General features: G+C 36.1%; 2 protein-coding genes across 4 annotated transcripts; one reads left to right on the top strand and one right to left on the bottom strand.

Annotated features, from left to right (window-relative positions):
* Positions 1-248: 248 nt before the first annotated feature.
* Positions 249-3,315, bottom strand: LOC132270990 (photosynthetic NDH subunit of lumenal location 1, chloroplastic). 2 transcript variants are annotated; one of them, XM_059772208.1, is made up of 8 exons: positions 3,119-3,315; positions 2,915-3,011; positions 2,183-2,266; positions 1,785-1,858; positions 1,574-1,696; positions 1,396-1,467; positions 1,067-1,163; positions 249-613 (listed from the first exon to the last, which is right to left on the bottom strand). In XM_059772208.1, the coding sequence occupies exons 1-8, from the start codon at positions 3,170-3,172 to the stop codon at positions 510-512; spliced, it is 705 nt and encodes a 234-aa protein (XP_059628191.1). In that variant the 5' UTR covers positions 3,173-3,315; the 3' UTR covers positions 249-509. The 2 variants fall into 2 exon arrangements, with proteins under 2 accessions (XP_059628191.1, XP_059628192.1); XM_059772209.1 differs by having other exon boundaries at positions 2,915-2,993.
* Positions 3,316-5,053: 1,738 nt separating this feature from the next.
* On the top strand, positions 5,054-11,023 carry LOC132270989 (receptor-like protein kinase THESEUS 1). Of its 2 annotated transcripts, XR_009469622.1 has the most exons (3): positions 5,054-7,898; positions 9,279-9,403; positions 10,364-11,023. XR_009469622.1 is itself a non-coding variant. In XM_059772207.1 (2 exons), the coding sequence occupies exon 1, from the start codon at positions 5,321-5,323 to the stop codon at positions 7,886-7,888; it is 2,568 nt and encodes an 855-aa protein (XP_059628190.1). In that variant the 5' UTR covers positions 5,054-5,320; the 3' UTR covers positions 7,889-7,898; positions 10,364-11,023. The 2 variants fall into 2 exon arrangements, 1 of the variants encoding a protein (XP_059628190.1); XM_059772207.1 differs by lacking the exon at positions 9,279-9,403.
* Positions 11,024-14,574: the final 3,551 nt, after the last annotated feature.

The raw sequence follows: 14,574 nt of genomic DNA, 5'->3' as shown, positions 1-14,574 counted from the left end.
TGATTATTAAATATTTTACTAAACTACAAAAAATTAACAAAATTTATTTTAGTTCGAATGGTTTTTCTTAAAAAAATATACATATCGGGCTCCAAACTTGTCTTGATTCAATGCGAGACGCCCCGAATTGGGTTTGGGAAAAGATTTGCATTGGTGGTGGGAGGGTTTCCCATACATCCCTACTTACGGAAGTGTGAGATGGTACTCTTCCAATGAGGGAAAGCCCAGCATGGTAAAGCCCATTATGGTGTTTCATGACCGTTCCTTGGATTTTTCATTAGCTGAAGCTACTACTAGCATACAATGCATGCCTTCTTAGCATTACAGCTTCATAATTCACAAATCAATGAGTGGTTTCAGATCCATCAACCAATATGGTGTCTAGTGTTTTAGATGGATAAGCTGTGGTTATATACAAAATTCAGTGACTGTTTGTTTCCCGAGAAAAAGAGAGATCACAACTTTGACGTGAGAGATTCTGCAACTTATGCAGCAGCAATATTAGCATATCAGATGTCAAGCACCTTGAAGGAGTCTGCCACCACTTTGAGCTTGTTGCGGACTCTTCTCCACCGCCTTTCGTTTGCACCCACGATTAGCGTGTAGTATCTCCCTACCCAAATTCCAAAATTCCAAATTTCAACTGTGAGTTGGTAGGGAGTAAATTAAGAAAGAGTAATGCCACAATGCTTGATCGGTTTTGTGGACTCAAATAGATAATATTCAATAAGGACTCTTAGTCAGTTATAAATAAAATAAAGTCTCTCTTCTCTTAAGTGATATCTCAATAATTGTCACGTATAACAAAAATTGATCGGAAATGTTTCAAACATCTCCAAGTTAGGTGGTACTTTCATAGTTTTTTTGGTTGCAAACATTATAATTAACTACAACTTTTAGTGAGTAATTTCCTATGTGTGTGTACATTTGCTAGCACGAGCATGTATCAATATGTTACATTGAAAACACACATCAATGAGAAATAATAACACCAGAAGCATATGACAACACACGGTTGTAGCCTAAATACATGAAAGTAATAGTTTGGGATGTTATGAAATCATACCATTTCCAATTGCTATGGTAGCAAATGCTGCTCGCGCAAAGTTCGGAGATGTCAGCACATACTCAAAGGTGTAGTAGTTTTTCCCATCAATGGTTTTCTGCAGACAGTAGAATTCCATAAGATAAACTTGTTTTATATTGCTCAAAGTTGTCACAATACTCGGACATGGATACGAAATATAAATTTAAGTGAAAATTTTAATAAAATTAATATTTAACAGTGTCCATGTGTCATTCTGTTTGGAGATTTGACATGTCCAACACATGAACATATATATACCCATACCTAACACAGACGTTCTTGAGTAACACAAGTGAGAAGATACTAACCTCCTGCATATCAAATACAGTTGCTCTCTGAGTTGGTGCAGAGTAAATATGTCTCACCAAATTCAAAACAACCTTCAAAGCAATGAAACTGGTCACAGATCATAAAATTAAAAAAAATAAAAAAAATCAGAACCGAGAAGAACGGAAAAGAAGAAGAAGAAACAATTACAGTATTCACCTCTTCCATTGGACCTAAATCATGTATGTCCTTCTTATCAGTTGGGAGGAAGCTCAGTCTAACATTTTGTAACTGCAAATATCGGTCCTTAAATGCCGAATCGTGACCTCTGAAATCAAATTCCTAAACAAGACACATTGTAAATTCTCTCTAGTTGAGCCAAGGTTCTTATGCAAGTTAAATTGAGGCTTCTGTTTTAAGGGCAACTTACCCTCCAATCTGAGGGGTAATAGTATGAGTAGCCATCTGATGAGTCAACAAAAGCTGCATAGTTCTTCGGCATTTCTACATCATAAAGAATATGCAAAGGGTATACACAGTTCAGAAGATAAATTAGGCATGAACAATTTGGGAGTCTATTGAATGATTATTTATTAATGGAAGTGCCATTCTTCATGAACTCGGTTTTATGTAATTATAGATGATCGGAGAATTGTATCTTCAAGAATGCCCCATCTCAAATGTCCATCTTGAATGACATTAATTAAAAGGGTTGCTCTATTTTTACACGAAATTAATTGATTTCTATTTTATAGGCGAAGTAATTGATATATAACATTGCTCCAAAAGTCACACATTATGCATAAATTTAACTACAAACCATGATACCTTCAGCAAAAATGGAATTTGCCGGGAATAAACTCAAAGCTAATGCCCCTACTCCGAACAGTAATGGCCTTCTATTGCAACTTCCTGAGAATTGTCATATGTTATCACAACAATTATCAAAAACTTAATTAGGTTATAAGAAATTACATTGTAGATTCAATCTTAAGCTTAACCAACATTATTGTTCCAATTTACTACTACATTTTAACATAGTAATAATTAAAAAAAAAAAAAAAAAAAATTAAAATAATCAGTCCAAATACAATGGCACAAAGTTAATAATAGTTTCCCCATATGTATTATTATTGAAAGTTAACCATGAAGATGACAATCATCAAGCCAAAAACTAAAACCTAACAACACACCCCTGTTTGGTTAAGATTTATAAAACAGTTTTCAAGAACTCATAAAACAAAAAACCTTTCAGAAAAAATAAAAGTGAAAAAGGTTGAGTTTTCAGAAAATGTCAACCAAATAAAATTTTGTACTAACCGAAAAATCAGAAAATTGAACCAAACAAGCCATATATGTCTACAATTAAATTCCACAGAAATCTACATCATTTTTTCACCATAAAACCCACTCTTAGGTCAAAATCGATTTGGGTATCTCTCAAATACAAAATGGCAGTACCCAGTTGAGCTATACACACACACACACACATATATATATATACACGCGCGCGCGCGCGCACACACACACATATGGAAGTTGTTAAGACGAGCATCTTACTTTCTTCATTGAAGGTTTTGTCTCTTGAGCAAGTGACAATATTATGTGAAGAAAATGCACTAGGCCGAGGTACATTTATCTGAAAATTTATGAATGACTGAATACATTACAGCTCATGATTAATTGACAGCAATAAATACATATGATATATATATATATATATATATATGTGTAATGAAGAAAATATTGTATAGTTGGACTGACCCCATTAGATAGAGTTGTTGAGGCCAAGCTGAGTGAGAGTGATGAAATTGCCATCTCTGCCTCTGAGAATCAGCTCTACCTCTTTGTTAAATAGATATGGATTAGTCTTGTTCTCACTTTCGGACTGGTTTGAGAGCTTTTGGTCATGTGGGTGTCTCGTTTTTCTTCTTTTTTTTCCTCCCATTATTTCTTGTAGTGTGGATAAGAGAGACAATTTTATGATTAGTGGGAGAACTTGCACACGTGGGAGGCACGTGAAAGAAATGGATAATGGGCTTTTAGTTCAGCCCACTAAATTCTGTCCTTTTAGGAATGGAAATTTTATGACCTCCTTGAAGATCCACCCCGCTTGGGCCTAATTCAATCCAAGCAGTTGGACTTCTTTGAAATTTTGGTATATTAGTATACAAATGTTTATGTTCCTTGGGAATTGATGTGGATCTAAAACTAAATTTTGAACCAAGTGATTATATAGATGTGTGCATATTTATTACTACAACGTTGTTATTGAATAACTGCCATAGTGTTTATTGGGTTGGACCCTTTGGTTCATTTTTCGATAAAAGTTCAAAAAATCTAAGCAAAACCGAAGTCCAAAATTTAACACTACTATTTTGAGACCGCAACTTCAAACTAGATAATACTGTGTTTTTTTTTTTTTATATAAGTAAGTTCAAATATTGATATTGTATTATCAAAATTTTAACTATTAGTTTGAGAATGTAACTTCAAAGTAACGAGTGAAAAAAAAAAAACTTCAAAATAACGATACTGTATATATATATATTTTTATATAAGTAAGTGCATATATTGATATTGTATTATCAAAATAATAGCACTGCATTTACACTTTACAGGACTTCGAATCTTCTGCCCTAAATAAATCATGATAAAAGCAGAACTCGTTGTGTTTGATAAAGGACCATCACGTGGTACAGACTACATAACCCACCTATGCCATTACAGGAAATAAAAGTAATCACTTTGTAGTTTGTACTCCACAAATTTGTCGATTAATCTGTTGACCAATCAAAGACCCCTAATCCGTTGGTAAAATAATTATAAAATTTATTAGAGGAATGATATTAAGGTTGAAGAATTCTAATGAAATAAGAAGTCAGAATACTCGAATTTGATTACACTCAATTTAATACAGATGTATATTATACCTTATATATATATATATATATATTTAATTTTTATCATTCGCAAAAACTCACATACTACTTTTACACTCATTTTACTTTTTAAGAAATTCCAACTCTCACAGTCTATTTAAAAGATAGAGAAGATATCACTAGATACAAAGTCCTTAATAAATGTATTATATTCCTTATTTCGTTCAAATTCTTGAATTTTAAAATAATTATCTAATTAATTAATGGTTAATCACTAGACATCAACTTTTGTTAGTTATCACATTTCCCCACGTAGTAAAGAAAAGTAGTTACTTTGTAGTTTGTACTCCTCAAATTTGTCAATTAATCTGTTGACCGATCAATACCCCTAATCCTTTGGTTCAATAATTTTAAAATTAGTTAGAGTAGTGATATTAAAATCAAAGAATTCTAATGGAATAGGAAGTCGGATTTGGATACACTCAATTAAATACAGAATATATAGTTTTATTTTAAGATAAAAAATATTAAAAATTAAATTAATAAATACTGAGAATTAAAATCTGACACTTTAAAAAATATTATAAATTAAATTAATAAATGTTGAGAGTTAAAATCTCACACTTTAAAATTTATTTTAGGAACAAACCCGCTGAGTTATCAAGCAGGGTACATTAGGCTCCTCATTTCGTTTAAAATTTTTAATTTTAAAATAATTATCTAATTAATTTATGGTTAATCACTATGCTCCAACTTTTGTCAGTTATCACATTTCCCCAAGTAGTAAATTTAATTAAAATATAATGTCATGAGTCAGTTCTTGTTCAAAGAATCACAGACCATATGATGGAAGGTGCAGCTTCACCAACATCAATCATTACCATCCACAACTCCAAAACTATCCCCTTTACCTTTCTGAGTGAGAACTCACCCTGCTCATATACCCATCTCTCTGAAAATGGATTGCATTACTAGGTATGCATTTTCTTATTAAATCTACACTTGAATTATATTGCTATGAGGAATTTCATGGTTTTTGAGAATGAATTGATGATTATTTCAAAATGGGTTGTTCTTTTCTACAATGTATATGTTACTTTTGCTTAATTTTGTATCATATGTGATTGAAGAAATGGGTGATACAAATGGGTTGTGTTTTCTCTGCCTTCTATATGTTTGTTTAAATTCAGTTGTTTGTACTTCTGCTATTCCTGTAGACAGTTCATTAATTTATTGTGGGGAAGGTGAAGCTATGAAACTAGATGATGGTAGGGTTTTTGAACCTGATTCTGGGAATTCTATTGCTAGTTTATCCGCTAATTCCTACATTGTGGTTTCAAATACTGAATTGGGTGTGTCAAAACTTTACACTTCTGCCCGGGTTTTTACTAGAACTTCAACATATACAATTAGCACTAAGCAAATTGGTCGCCATTGGCTACGATTACACTTTTACCCAGTTGAGAATAGTCAATACAACTTGGAATCTGCAGTTTTTTCTGTTGTGGCCAATGGAATTACTCTGCTTCATGGGTTCTCCTTTTCGAAAATGGGCAAAAAATACCCTCTCATCAAGGAATATGTAATTGAAGTGGGTGGTTTGAGTTCGAAAAAGTTGGTACTCACATTGTCTCCTTGGGATGGTTCAATTGCATTCATCAATGGAATAGAGATTGCATTTGTGCCCAATGGACAGTTCCCTTCTAGTGCAGTTCCGATACCACTGGGGGCAGCAGTTGATATCCCAACCCATGTAGCTTTTGATACGGCTTATAGAATTAACATGGGTGGTCCACTTCTGACTCCGAAGAATGACATATTGTGGAGGATATGGGAATCAGATAAACCTTTTCTTGTGAATGCTGCTACTGCTCGAAATGTTTCCACTGACTTGAGTTTAGTCAAGTACCCTGCTGGGGTGTCTGTTGAAATTGCCCCAAATTTGGTTTATGCTACTGCCCAAGAAATGGCAGATGCAAATGTCTCTGATCAGAAGTTTAACATTTCATGGGCGTTTGAAGTTGATGAAGGCTTTTCTTACCTTATTAGGATGCATTTCTGTGACATTGTTAGTGTGGCTCTTAATAGTTTAGTTTTCAATATCTACATTAATAACCAATTGGCAATTGAGTCTTTTGATATCTCAAGCAAGACAATGGCACTATCAGCAGCTTACTTCATAGACTTTGTTGTCAATGTTTCGATGGGTTCACATCAGATTTTAGTTCAAGTTGGTCCTCCTGATCTAAGGGATCTCCCAACAAATGCAATTCTGAACGGTTTGGAGATAATGAAAATGAGCAATCCTTGTGATAGCCTTGATGGGAATTTTAGTGCATACAACATTGTTTCCAAGGCCCCAAAGAATGACAAGCATGTGATGCTACTGCTGTTTTCTCTTTTAGGAGGTTTTGCAGCTTTGGTACTTTGCTCAGCAGTTTTTATTCTCTGTTTTTGCCGTCAGAAGAGGCCAAAGCGTCAACCTTCATCCTGGTTCCCGCTACCTACCCACGTGGGGAATTCAGATACCAGAGCTTCAGCTGGCAGTTTCACTTCAATTACACCTTCTCTTGGGGGCCGCATTCTAGCTTTCTCAGAAATTTGTGAAGCGACAAAGAACTTTGATGAGAGTTTGGTCTTGGGTGTGGGTGGATTTGGAAAAGTTTATAGAGGAGTACTAGAAAATGGGGTTGTGGTTGCTATAAAGCGTGCAAACCCAAGATCCCAACAAGGACTGGTTGAATTCAGGACAGAAATTGAGATGCTAACTAAGCTTCGCCACAGACACCTGGTTTCTCTTATAGGCTACTGTGAAGAACTTAATGAAATGATCCTCGTTTATGAGTTCATGGCTGGTGGTCCCCTTAGGAAAAACTTATATGGATCAGATCTTCTCCCTCTCACTTGGAAACAAAGGCTTGAAATTTGCACCGGAGCTGCAAAAGGATTGCACTATCTTCATACTGGAGCAGAAGAGAGTATCATCCATCGCGATGTTAAGACAACCAACATACTGCTTGATGAAAATCTCACAGCAAAAGTGGCAGATTTTGGATTATCTAAGCTAGGGCCAACTCTAGATCAAACCCATGTAAGTACTGTAGTGAAGGGAAGTTTCGGGTACCTTGATCCTGAGTACTTTCGTCGACAGCAACTCACAGAGAAATCTGATGTATATTCCTTTGGGGTAGTACTAATGGAGGTTTTGTGTGCTCGGCCTGCTATTAACCCTGCTCTCCCTAGAGAGCAAGTTAACATAGCTGAATGGGCTATGAATTGGCAAAAGAAGGGCCAACTAGAGCAGATAATAGATCCCCATCTTGCAGGATCTGTTACCCTTGATTCTCTAAGAATATTTGGCGAAACAGCTGAGAAGTGTTTGGCTGAATATGGGACTGAGAGGCCATCAATGGGAGATGTTTTGTGGAATTTGGAGTATGCTCTTCAGCTGCAAGAGGCTTCTATGCAAAGTATTGCAGATGGGAATAGCGCCAACCATATTCCAGAAATCCCTGATTTGATCCCCTACATTGAGCCTGCTAATGGGAATGGTGTTGACACTGTTAGCGATCAGGAATCTGATGTAACAGCAACAATGACGACGACAACGACTGGGGTGTTCTCACAGCTGATAAATCCAAAGGGAAGATAGCTCCAACGTGGTAAGCTTGTCCATAGCTCTAACAACGTAGGCCTTGTTTATCCATCTTGCGAAGAATGTTTAGCAATTGCTTCCCAAAAAAAAAGATTTTTAGATCACTTTCATATATGCTAAAACTTTCTCTTATTGCATCATGATAAACTTGCCACATTAATGATTTGAGTCTTCTAAAGCCTCCTTCAATTTCCTTTTTTGCTGATTAGTATGCAAGTTACTTTAAATGTGAGCACACACAAATAAGGTTGTAAAATTCTGTTAATTTCACTAGATCATCCAAATCCAATGGTCCTTGCTCCTTAATCCTGTAATTTCCTAAAACATACGAACAAACTAAAAGCTTTTCATATCATCGGAATCTTGATCAATATCTAGTCAGGACATAATCAATATCGAAGTTTGTATTAGTAACAGCAAATATCAGCAACTGAGTATGCTCACGAGCTAAACATATAAATGCAGATTTTGCAGTGAGTGCTTTTGCTCTTCCCCGGTGAATTAGTTGTTTAGAGTAGTGGTTTTGTCTAATTCATTATGGGTGCTCTTGGTGTATTAGATTCAAAGGCTTTGTGTGGAAGACACTCTAATAATTGTCCTAATGTTTGTAAGCAGAAGTATACAAAGGAAATATGACTAAGTAATTTCCAGTAACCTTTAGGGTGATTTTGATCTGATATACATGTTTAGTGCTTATGCGTGATGTTTCCAAATTTTGCCATTTTTCATTTTTTCGGGAATTTTGTTGTAGCAAGGGCATTTTCGTCTTTTGTCAATTTTTTTTTTTTTGTACCGGACACTATGGAGTATGCCGGTTGTGTTTAAGAGTTGTTTGGGACATTTCATTGAGTCGAGGATTTTTTGAAATGTAAGGATGGTCATTTTCGCATTTTTTTCGTTTTTCTGGTCGGACAGTCCGGTGTGGGACCCGTTACCGGAATTGTTATGTACGGGGATTTTGTTGAGTCCATTAGCATTTCATGCATTTCATTTAATGTAATTTATGTGGTTGTGTATATGAATGTGTGTGTGTGTGTGTGTGTGTGTGTGTGTGTGTGGGGAGGGGGGGGGGGTTGTTGGGTCTATTAGCATTTCATGCATTTCATTTAATGTAATTTATGTGGTTGTGTATATGAGAGTGTGTGTGTGTGTGTGTGTGTGTGTGTGTGTTGGGGGGGGGGGGGATAAAATGATAAGTAAAATAAAAGAAAAAGGAAATGGGACCCACCAATATCAAACTTAAGGCTAAGAGACCATTATAGGTCTCACAATTCTCTCTCCCCGTTGGTATCTCTCTCTCACCTCTCAAATTCTTTTTTTCTATTTCTTTTTCTTTTGCTTCAAAGCTTAAACCTTGATTTCTTCTTCAATATGTGGTATTTTTAAGTGCCGTTTGCGGCAAATTGAAGTTCACGACGAGATCTACAAATTGCTCGGAGCAATTTCTAATTTGAAGCACTCTAGGGAATTCGTGATCTAAGGCACAAATTGGGACTTTTGGCTTAGACTGAGGTAGGGGTCTCTAATCCACATATTCTTGGTCTTTTGTGAGTTAATTTCAAAAAAAATTTGTGTTTTAGCATGCTTAAATTGTGAAATTTCATGCAAATTTATTTACTTGCTATGTGAAAAGGTGTGACTATGCTTTATATGATATATGATAATGAAAGCATGCTTAATTGATGAATTTTCATGCCCATGGTCTTAAATTGTTATGTTTATGTGATGATAAAACATGAATTAAAAAATAATAATAAATAAATAAATTTCTTACGAAGCATGTTAATTGTTGATTAATTTAAGCCATTTGTGCCTTTAGTGCTAGTTTGGTGATTAGAAAATATAAAATATAATTTTAGAAATTTTTATGTTGTAAAGTACGTATATTATTGAATAATAACTTGATGAACATGAATTTTTCTATTTGTACAACATTGAGATATATGAGACATTCATGCATAACATTGGGCATGAAAAGGGAAAAATTGTTTTGAAAGGAAAAAAGGGATTTTGGCACAAAGTTTTGATTAAAGGGATTTTTATGAAAACTCGGTCGCCGCGGAGGTACCAAAGGGCCGTGGTGTTAATATAACCTAGAGGGAATTATGGAGATCGCCTTAGCGTGGTTGAGTTATCTGGGCCCCAAATGATGCCGCGGAGGTACCAACGGTCAGGGACAGTGGCCAATCCTTCTCTCGTGTCACGGCGGAGTCACAAACGGACGGGTTATATTAACAATTTGAAAAGTGATGGATTTGGATTTTGAAAATGGGGAGCGACATTCATGGCATCACATATCATGGCACGACATTGTTATTTTGGAATTGGAATTAATGTTGTATTCCTTCTCGGCATAGTATGACCTCGCTTCCTATTTTTATTTATTGTTTGGATTCACGGGGTCACAAGAGGTGTGTCTTAGGCACCAACTACTGAGCTTTATGCTCATCCTATTATTTTAATATTTTTCAGGATATGGGAAAGAAGTGGCGGATGACATTCCATCACATGCCTAATTTGGATTAGAAGATCATTTTGCTATTTTTGTATCCAAGTCTCACTATTTTTTTGTAAAACTTAGTATATTGTATTCTGTACGGAGACTTATGGACTCTTGTTATTGTAATTATATTCATGGACTGTAAGTAGATGAAATTGGAGTAAAATTCTAGTATGTGAGCATGGGATTATGTACAAGACAAGTACTCCTTTATTCTGGACGAATGGGTTGATGGTGATGAGCTATTTTGAGGAGGTTGTTGATGTTGTTGTTTTGGGAATGTTTTATATTATTTGCATTGTGTGCTGGTATAGGTTAGATAAATTTTGAATGTCCAAGAGTGGCCATTGCATTTTTTTTTTTTTATGCATTTAAGCAAGTTGGCGTAGGACCATTTTTAGTAGAGGTAATGCCGAATTTTTTATTTTTTATTTAAATTGGTTTCAGTTTAGGGTCGTAACATTATATGAAGGAGAAAAAATGTTCAAATCTCAAAGTATAATGTTCTTGATTGACTTATTGCTAAATCGGGAATTTTAAAAAATAGGCTGTGTTTGGTGCTGTAGTAAGTAGTTATCAAGAAATCAGGAAGAATTCCTACTATGATGTTTTTATCAACTCCTACTGGGCTCTTGTGCTTTGCCCTTTTTAATCGGGATAAAGACATAGTTTTATGTGGTTTGAATGTGATGTAGAACTGATTGCCGAACCCTTTATGCCCGTTTGGACCGCCGAGGGGCAAACTGACATGCTGACAGATTTTTTGAGCTAATCCCGAAGTGTCCGTTTTTGACCCCACATGAGAGTTTTTTGATTGGAAACGGCCCAATGAGCAAGACACCACCGACACAATGCCTTTTTCAAAGAAGTGTGACATAGGCCCTCATTCTATATTATGCACCAAATTGCATGCAATCCTTCACTGTCTCAACATAGCAAGTCACTGTTAGGACCTAGTTCTTGAAATTTTATATACTATTTATACAATATTAATCACTTCTGTTCGTCTCGGAAAAGATTTTTCATTATTTTTAGGCAAATTATATATATTTTTATTTTTTCTATATTTGACAAAGGTCGAGCGTGTAAAATAAATTGCCGAAAATTGATGAGTAAGTTATTTCCTTTAGGTTTTAATATATTTTTTCTTCTTAAATATTTTACAATAACCAAACACTATAAAAAAAAAAAGAATATATATTTTACATCCAAACAAACAAAACCTTTATCTGGAGCATATTGTCCCATAATTTCAGAAAATGCTAATGTGAAGTATTAAAGTCCATTAGTCAACTGAGGCTTAGACATGGGTAATCTAGAATGCCCAAGACTAGAAATGCCTCTGTTGTGGGGTTGGGCTCTGTTTTGTGATTGGGTTATTGTATGCTGTGTTGATGGGCCTCATTCTACTTTAACTTTCAAAAAAAAAAAAAGAAAAAAAAAAGTCCATTATTCAAGTCAAATGGCTCTCACAATTTATTTGGAGGGTCATTCTTAAAAAAATGGCAGTCCAGGCAACAGGCTCGTGCCATGTTACTTCTGAAAAGTGTGTAGGCCAAGATATTTTCAATTTCAAACTCAGGACTTTTAAGTTATAAGTGAGCAACTTTATCATTGTAATCATCATTTCCTTCAAGAATCCGTTTAACCTTATCAATGTCAAGTTTCAAAGCAAAAAAAACCATGAAACCTCTCAACCTGCAGAAACCTCCATCTCTGAAAAACCTAATTGCAAATCATCTCAAACCACCATTTGTTTCACTGATTCATCGCAATACCACCCCACCAATCCTCCCTAAATCCTCTTACAAACCAAAATATGCTCCAAAATCAAACAACAGACAAGTGCTATGTAACCAAAATACCCAACCAGCACAACAGACAACTCCTAAAATTATCCTAAAGAAAGCATCATCTGCAATCTCCTCTCACACATAGATTTCCTCATTATCTGGACAGCCACACATACATTTTCCTTCTCCCACCATAAAACCAATAAAGCCAATCAGCAACCCACTGCAAAAACAGAAGTAAATCCAAGCCATCGCAGCAAGCTTCTTTTACAGGTAACCTTCCTAGAAATTTCAACCCTCTGCTTTACTTATCTCCAGCTCACCAAATTGATAGATTACAGGAACAACTTGAGTGGAAGGATGAGAACTTGGGGAAAGTTATGGAAATGTACAACAACCAGAAGAAGATCAATGCAAAGCTACAAGCTAAACTTGACAAGGTTAAGCTACAGGTTAGCCACCTACAATAGCCACTAACAACCACCACCTCCTCCTCCAACGGCACAGAAGGCACTAACATGGTGGGACTAGGTTTGAATCCAAATTCAAATTTGAATCTAGCTAGTAATGCTGTAGTCACATCATCTTTGCAGGCCAAAGCCAAAAAAAGTATGGCTGCAGTCAAACATAGAAATACCATTGACCAAGGTTTACAACTTACCTCAAACCTCCAACCTACTGATCACCTCTTACAACCTACCACATACATCCAAGCCACCCCAACCACTACATTACCACAAACATCCAAGCAACCAATGGACAATACAGGTACTGTAACAGCTCAACCACCATATGTTTTACCAACAGACAAATCAGTTACTTTACCCTCACATGCAATACCTATGGATAACACAGGTACTGTATCAGCTCAACCACTCCCTATTACCCACACATACAGACAATCTGAAAACCAATTAAACCACAACCACTATCCCCAGGCAAAGTCTTGGTCAAATGTAGTGCAATAAGGTACCAACAAGATGAAGTTTGAATACATTGCTCCGACCACTGAAACCTCAAATGTGATTGAACCACCTAAAGAAGTGGTTGATGAAGGACTAAAATTCTGGAGCTCGTATCACTTGGTTGGGTTCTCAATTCATAAGAAACTTCCTTACAAGGTGGTGCAGACTGCTGCAACAAAATTGTGGAAATCATTCGGCTTAACCAATACCATCCAAGGGGAGAACAACACTTTCATCTTCAGATTCAAGAGCTCTATAGAGGTTAACACTGTTCTGTCTCATGGTCCATGGTCATTAGCTGACACCCTTTTTCATTATTGAAATAGAACCAACTAAACCAATCACATCCATCTCACTTAGGCAGTCTACCAATTTAGACCAAGTTCTACAATATACCACCTAACTATTGGACTGCTAAGGGTTTAAGTCACATTGCAAGTGCTGTTGGAGAGCCACTTTATGTTAATGAAACCACTGAAGCAATAACAAAGCTGAAGTTCGCCAGAATCTGCATCAACTTAAATCTTAACAAGCCTCTCAAACATGAAATCCAACTCAAAATGGATGACTCGTCCTTTGTGGATATCAGGATTGAGTATCAATGGTTACCAAAGAACTGTGGAAAATGTAGGCAACTCAATCATTCAGATGCCAATTGCCCTCTCAACTACATTAACCCCACTCACAGAAAAGGGACAATAACTTCACCATGCACAAAGGACCACAGCCCTGCAATCCAACCAGCTTCTGAATGGGTAACAGTAAGGAAGAAAAGAAAACAAAGGCATAACCATTATTACTAAACCCAACACTCCAATCATAAATAACCACTCAACCTCAAACCAATTCTCCCCATTACAATACCAAGCACAAGACACCAACAACACAAATACAACAAATAACCTCAACTCATCATCACCATTACCATCACCATCAAATCAATCTCTCTCCTCAAACAATACAAAGGTCAGCAATTTCATCTCAGATTCACAGTCATATAATTCTCCCCCTCTATCACCACATTCCCCTCTATGTAGTAGGAAACTTAATTTCTCCCCATCAACAACCATAACTCCCTCCTCCTACAAGCATACCACATCCAAAATACCAGTCCCACACTACTCATCTCCAACTACAGTCCCACAAAAGAAGAAGAACATGAACTCCAAGTTTTTTGAGCCTATAGTTGAGGGATGCAATAAGACTTTTGCAGCAACAGTTTCTCCAACTCATGCCAAGTGGACCACATCCCCTTACTTTCAACCACTATCTTCACTCAGTGATCTTGGTTGCAGCATCCAGCCAGTTCATAAAAGGAACATGACAGCAAGAAGCTTGAAGAAAATTGCAAGGACGAAAGAGAATGCCAAACCTGGGTTGATGCCAGAGGGTTACTCAGTTGACTCAAAGCATCTTGGAGGTCAT

This window comes from Cornus florida, unplaced genomic scaffold (assembly GCF_030987335.1).
Source record: "Cornus florida cultivar Cherokee Brave unplaced genomic scaffold, ASM3098733v1 CherokeeBrave_3.0.0_Hap2_Chr08, whole genome shotgun sequence".
NCBI classification, from domain to species: Eukaryota; Viridiplantae; Streptophyta; class Magnoliopsida; order Cornales; family Cornaceae; genus Cornus; species Cornus florida.
This window is presented reverse-complemented; position numbering and strand designations above follow the sequence as displayed.